Source organism: Quercus lobata, chromosome 8 (genome assembly GCF_001633185.2).
Source record: "Quercus lobata isolate SW786 chromosome 8, ValleyOak3.0 Primary Assembly, whole genome shotgun sequence".
In the NCBI taxonomy this organism is placed as follows: domain Eukaryota; kingdom Viridiplantae; phylum Streptophyta; class Magnoliopsida; order Fagales; family Fagaceae; genus Quercus; species Quercus lobata.
This window is the reverse complement of record NC_044911.1, coordinates 6,795,680-6,803,147: the sequence shown is the minus strand read 5'-3', so window position 1 is coordinate 6,803,147 and position 7,468 is coordinate 6,795,680. Positions and strand designations below refer to the sequence as shown.

General features: G+C 39.0%; 1 protein-coding gene across 1 annotated transcript; it reads right to left on the bottom strand.

Annotated features, from left to right (window-relative positions):
- Nucleotides 1-1,806: 1,806 nt before the first annotated feature.
- LOC115956238 (B3 domain-containing protein At4g01580-like) lies at nt 1,807-3,891 on the bottom strand. The gene is made up of 4 exons (XM_031074672.1): nt 3,790-3,891; nt 2,549-2,900; nt 2,324-2,451; nt 1,807-2,088 (listed from the first exon to the last, which is right to left on the bottom strand). Exons 1-4 carry the CDS (start codon nt 3,889-3,891, stop codon nt 1,807-1,809), a joined length of 864 nt encoding a protein of 287 aa, XP_030930532.1.
- Nucleotides 3,892-7,468: the final 3,577 nt, after the last annotated feature.

The window sequence follows — 7,468 nt, the reverse complement described above, 5'->3', positions numbered from 1 at the left end:
CATATGGAGCCACTGGCAAGTTCATTTTGTGGAAGGAAGACAACCTATGACATAGGCAACCTTACTAACAACAATGCATTTGACTAGGCAAACACCCAATTTCATCACAATCTTCATAGACATAGACATAGAAGTGTGAAGCATCAAAATGCAAAATTTGAGAATAATGCACCAACAATGTGTAATTTCAAAGACAGCAACCGTTAAAAGAGTCTTACTATGTAAAATCCTCGACGAATTTGCGCGGGAAATTGTGGGTTTTAGCCGGATGAAGCGAGAGCAATCGAAGATGTAATTTCGGACAGCTGCAAGTTCTGCAGAACTGGGGAAGACTTAATAAAAATGGGTAATAGAATGTAATGTCCATATAACTCGATTTTCAGTAAATCGAGTTACATGCAATCAAATTTTCAGCACAAGGGCTTACACATAAACCGACTCTCCGTAAATCGAGTTATGTGTAGCACAAATAACAAGAATCCAATTAATGTTGGAACGGCTTTCTCATAACTCGATGTTACAGAAAACGAGTTAATTTCAAATAACTCGATTATACATAACTCGAGTTATTTTTCTGGGCCCCCAGATATTTGGACTGGTCCAGATGCAGTCCAAGACGAATCGAAGTTTAAAGGTAGGCCTGCCACAATACTCGATTCCACTTAAATCGAGTTCTGTGCAGTGGACACTCACAAGAATTCAAATTCCTCGAGATTTGGAAAATCGAGTTACGTTGTATACATGCACCCACCCAGCCCATATATTTGGACTGGTCCAGATGCTTTTGCAACACTATTGTTATTTATTTTCCCCTTATATTCATCCTTGCTTTTGCAACACTATTGTTCTTTTGAAGGACTACTGCAACAAAAAAAAAAAAAAATATCATCCATTTTGTGTAGATTTGATTTCAATATAATTTAATTATCTTATCCAGAAGCATGAGTATGCTCTCTCGAATTTTAATGTTTTTGTACATGCAGGGAGCTTGGCATTGGAATAGTTCCATACAGTCCTCTTGTTCGTGGTTTTTTAGCTGGCAAAGGAGCCGTGGAAAATTTGGCTGCAAATAGCGTATTGGTACATATTTCACCAGTATTTTGTGTTATTCATTTGTAAGATACAAAGATTTTTCAGGAAACAATGATATTTTTCTTTGAGCAACGATTCATCAAGTTCATTGAAGAAAACAGTACCTATTTTAGTCCTTGCAGTTTACAAGAAGTTCCAACTTCATCTATAACATTTGAAAAATTGCTACCAAGTGAAATTTTGAAAATTTAGCTATCAAGCTTTTCAATTTGCCACATTATATTGATTGACACAATTGATGGATTAACTTCTCACTTATTTTTTAAACATCTAAATTTGCAAACATCAAAAATAATGACTAACCTATGTTGCACATGGTGTTATTGTATTAAAGTGTTACAATATATACAAAACATACAACAATGTCATCTAAAAAGAACAAAATCCTATAGCAATAACAATGTTGACCCCCCTAAAATAAAATCCAAGAGTCGCCATTCAATGTAATATAATTGAATGACATGCAAAAAGGCCAAAATCCAAACAAAAGCGCAGAAAAAAAATACAGCATCACATTCATTTTAAAATACATATGAAAGTTCATCATAGTAATTAAAACTTTTCCAAGAGTGAAACTCTAAACATCACAAAAGTACCCAATCAATAAAGTTGCAAACTGGGATGAACAAAATAGGGATGAATAGTAAAGTTGCAAAGTAAACACACTCTGAACATCACATAATATTATCATCACTTTGCATCCACCCTAACCACTTAGTCTTGGCACTTGAAAATGTGGACGTTGAACAGAACACCGTCCCTCATAATCAGCTCAAATACGCAAACATCTCCTACTTGCAAACTATTTTCCCTCACAAATGCAGTCCAACCAGCTGATACGACACATGATGAACCCCCACGTCGTTCATAAATGTATAGCTTCACAGGCCATAATCGGTCCACAATCTGGAGCTTGACAGGGAGTATACTTGCTTTGGTGTAGTCCTTGGTAAACCCGTCTCTTGGTAAGTAGTTGATAATGTCTTGGGGTAAACTCTGTACAAGGAACAATAATATATATTTAACAAATATATTCCAGCAACAAGTATCTATTTGATCTACATCTTTTCACCTAAAAACACAAATAAGAAAAAATAATTCCAAACAAAATGTCCAGCCACAAGTATCTAGTGTGACAATCTTTCTAATTGATCTATGAAAAATGATAGTTAATGGGAGTTGCATTTCTAAATTACAAAAATATTCCATTTTAGTGAAGCTAAAAGCTTACCGCACGATCCTTGCCATTAACGTAGGATGGACGCATGATAACAGTGAAAAGGGGATTTTCTGATGTAAAAGCATTGGCTATAACAAGATTTTTAGCTACACCACCGTCTTTCTTAGGATGGGCTGATCCTGAAAGAAGTTGAAAATACGAAGTCATGCACATAAAATTAATAGAGCAGAAGCTAAACAAATCAACCACTTGCTTACAAAAGTGTAACATTCAAACCTGAACCCTCTCCCCTATAAAAGTGTTTGATGATTTCAACAGAGCTGTCATCACTCTCATCATCTTCGATCCTATGAACTTGGAGTTCGTCGTCTAAAGTATAGTCTATTTCTGTTGCAGTGGCATCAAATATGAGTACATGAAACTGTGAATTTCCTTCATATTTGAAAACCAGCAAGTGGCCCACGGCTACACCATGAGAGCTTGCAAATTCGGACCAACCATTTTGAAACCAAACCCCCCCAGCATGTTGTGTCAACTTGACTTTCCATTTTCTACCATTTGGAATAGTGAGAAAGGCCATATCTGACAGGTCCACTCCAAATTTCTGCACGAACTTATCTAGAATCCGCTGTAAAAAGAATCTCCATAACATAAATGCAGGCTAGGGAAATAAACACATGCAATCAATCCTTATACACAATGCTAGAAAATAAAAGTTTGAATGATGGCAGAATACTTCTTAGTTACAGCCCCCCACCCCCACACAAAAAAGAAAAGAAAATCAAACAAAATAAAATGTAATCCAGCCCAGTTATATTTAATAGCTATAACAGTAACAAATCTTATGAATTTTGAAACCAAATTATACAACCTAATCTTATAACCAAAATAACCATCAACAGCTGTCAACATTTTACATTTCTCTGTTGTTGTTGAAATGTAAAAAATTTTGGGGAAATGTTGTATTTTGATAATGTGTCTGTGATTTGGTTTTGGGGTGTTGGGGAAACATTGAAGATGACCCACTTTTGTTTATGGGCAGGATTTGGATTTAGACGTACTAATTTTTGCCACTTAGCCACTTCATAAGTTTGTGAACTCTAAAAAACAAATGATAAAAAGAGTGAACGATTTCTATATCCTAGTTTGATCCCAGGACACAGTTTCACAGTTTAAATGGAGTTATACATCTGTGGTGACCCTATAAGCCCAATCACATTTTCAAGAAAATGCCATCAGCATGTGCTCTGTATTTATTTTTCCTCAGTCTCTACCATGCGCTTATCCCTGTTTCATTTTTTGTTCATATAAAAGTGTACGATGCAAAAGTACTCTGTTATGTGACTGTGTTCTTCTTAAAGTGTAACCTATGTATTGCAAAATGAAAGTTTTTCTGACTACATGTAACAAATGTACATTTTTTCAAGAATCACAAATAAAGAAGATGAAGTGTACGAAGTGTATAATTAGCATATGATTTTCAGAGGAATCTAGTTTATAAATTTGAGCATACTTACAAGCTTTCCTTCTTGAACAGCATTCGGCAGAATAATCTTGAAAAAGTGTGGGGACCGATCAGCAGGACCATCGTCGTTGTCTCTCCGCCATTGAGATGCCATTTTTCTGGTTCTCCAAACTTTCGCTGAGAAGAAGTTGAACAGTTGCTGCTTCGTACGTTTGACCACTAAATAGTGGGGTGGTCATACACATAACCCGATTATTAATAAATCGAGTTATGTGTACTGGGACTAAAAGGAGTCCATGCTGTGCACAGTATCTCAGAGGAATCCATGTTGTGCGTGGTGGTTTGTAAGGAACTCCATTTCAAGTAACTCGATATCCTGAACATCAGGTTAAAGTATAATTACTCGATACTACAGAAATCGAGTTTAATTGGACTGGTCCCGAGGCAGTCCAAGAGGAATCTAACTGTAGATGTGTCCTCAACGTATCTCGATGTTACAGATCTCGAGTTTTCTCCACATAACTCGGTAATACGTAACCCGAGTTACGGTGACCAGGCTTCCCCACCCAGCCCAGATAATTGGACTGGCCCAGAGGCAGTCCAAGAGGAATCTAAGTGTAGAGATGTTATTTGCAACGTATCTCGATGCTAAAATATCGAGTTATTTTGAACATAACTCGGTAATGCCTTAATCGAGTTACGTTGACTGGCTTCCCGAACCAGCCCAGGTATTTGGACTGGTCCAGAGGCAGTCCAAGAGGAATCTAAGTGTGCACGGTCTTCAACGTATCTCGATTCTGTAGATATCGAGTTATTTTCAACATAACTCGGTAATAACTTAATCGAGTAATACCTGGACTGCCTTCCCGACCCAGCCCAGTTATTTGGACTGGTCCAGAGGCAGTCCAAGAGGAATCTAAGGGTGCACAATGGTCTTCAACGTAACTCGGTACCCTATAAATCGAGTTATGTTGAACGTAACTCGGATCTAGAGAAATCGAGTAACCCAGATACTTGACAATTGAATATGGATACAGTCGTAGGGGATGGAAAATGGACTACTACGTAACTCGTTATCTAGAAAATCGAGTTTCATTTAGTATAACCTTTCTTCTTGTAGTTTTGCTTTCGACTTGCACTGTTCACACCCATTCAGTATTGTGCTTATTCATAGTAAAAGTGGACCTGCTGACAACCATGCTGTGAACAACAAGTCATCCATACAAATCATAACCAACCACATCCATCAGTAACATTCCCCCATTTGCATTACGCGAATAAAAAAATCATCCATATATACAAGCTTATTTGTAAGTAAAGACATACTATGCATTTAAATCAGTTGATGTACAAAAATAAAAAGTTCCATTTCTGCATTTTAAACATTCTTCACAATTGTAAGTTGAAACTTGGACAGCATCCGCCAACAATGGTTTTAGGCAAACATAGAGTCATAGCATTTGAGTGACACCTTCTTTTTGTTCTTTTCAGAAGTTGCCTCCTTTCTGAGGAGTAGCCAACACAGAAATTAGTATACAACCCATGGTAATTAATAAATTGAATTGACAAATATAGAAGAGCATTCAGGCTTGCCTGCTTAAATGAGGAGCATCTACAGTTACACCTTGGCAACAATTACAAATCTGCAGCAAAACATATACAGTTAGGGGAATAGAGACCTCATGAATACTAGAATATGTACACGACAAACAATAAGATTGAAAGAACACCAAAACTAGGACAAAAGACTTGGAATGGTAATATGTAGGAGTTAAGACTAACTGCAACTACTTGAAGAAGTAATCACAAGATTGCCCAAAGTGGAGCTACATTTGATACAATGGTATTACTATCATGGTTCCGATCTACAAATTACTGCCCACATCTTAATTATAACTCATATAATGTAATATCTAAACATGTAAAGAAGAATAACTTATGTAATCCATGTTGTTAGTATGATTTGTAATTGTTACCTGCTACATAGCACCATGGCTTGTTGAAGCCACATTTCGAGTTGGACATGTACGACGGTTATGACCCTCTTGGCGACACAACCCACACTTCAACTTTGGTCCATTCTCAATCCACAATGAGGTTGGCAACTCCCTATCCTCGTCATCCATCTCATTGCGGATTCTCGTGGACTTGGGCCGACCTTTCTCACGGATCAACCGCTGGTTTGGCATCACGGTTCTCTTTTCTGCTGGCTCCGGCCATTCTAACCTATCTTTTAGTGGTTGGAATATAGGCTCATAGCTGTGATACCGTTCTTCAAGGCGGTAGAAATGATCCATATACTCAGTGGCATCATGGTTGTGTTTGGCACAAACTGCTATCAAGTGGGAACAAGGGATCTTGTTTGCTTCCCATTTGCCGCACGTGCATGTCATGTCTATGAGGGAAACCCTATGGGTGTGATCTCCCCCGCCAGTGTTCAACACTGAAGACTGTGTCTCCACTGTATATAATCGTTGTTGCGCACTCATCCTTCTAACAATATGGAGCTTCGCCTTCTCTTGATTTTCCTCGAAATTGTCATAGGCATATTTGCACCACACTTGCCCCTCTTCCAACTTCTCAAGGGTTTTGTTTCGACGTTCGTCAAAGTATGAGTTCACCTTGTAAAATGTAAACTTCACCATTGCAGTTATGGGCAAGCTACGTGCGCCCTTAAGTACCCCATTGAAGCACTCTGATAGGTTGGTTGTCATTGCCCCATATCGGTGCCCATGGTCATGTACAAGTGTCCACTTTTCTTGATTTACCTCCTTAAGATAGTCGTACGCAGCCGGGTTGACATTCTTGATGCAATCCATGGTGTTCTCAAACTTCCTAACTTGATTCGCAGTTGCTGCGTTCCATACCAAGTTCTTCAACGGCACACTATTGAAGTTAGTGTTAACATTGCTTACTAAATGGCGGAGGCAATACCGGTGATGGGTTAACGGTGGTTGCAAGTAGCCCCTAGTGGTGTCATCGAAGCATGATTGTATCCCACGATGCCTGTCGGATATTATACACAAATTGGTGCGGTCTGTAACATAGGTCAACAGGCATGCCAAGAACCATCCCCATGTCTCCGTGCTCTCGCTTTCGACAACGGCAAATGCGAGTGGATAAACCTCATTGTTACCATCTGTTGCCATTGCTATCAACAGCTTTCCTTTGTACTTGCCATAAAGGTGCGTTGCATCTATGCTTATCACCGGCCTGCAATGCCTAAACCCTCTAATACACGGACTGAAAGCCCAAAACGCGGAGTTGAATATACAAGTCCCCGGGACATGGGGGTCACACTTTAATGTGGTCACAGTATCCGGATCTGCATCAGACAATGCAGCTAGAAATCGTGGCAATTCTGCGTACGACTCGTCAAAATCCCCGTAAATACGTACAACTACCTTCTGTTTGGCTTCCCAAACCTTGTACATAGTTACATCATGCCCATGCCTTGCATGCAACATACTACGCAAGTCCCTTACCTTTCGGGTTAGGTCTTCCCGTACATACTTCTCAAGTGCAATGGAGATGAACTTTGAATCCATCATCCGCCCATCAGTTGGTAGCTGGAGGGATGAGCAACTATGAGGACCCTTACATGTACTAATAACCCACATCCCGTGCTTCTTGCTGCAATTGGCCCGAATTGACCACAGACATGCCTCATTCTTACACCGCACTACCAGCCTATTGGTGTCAGACTTGATGACCTTGTATTGCTTATTATG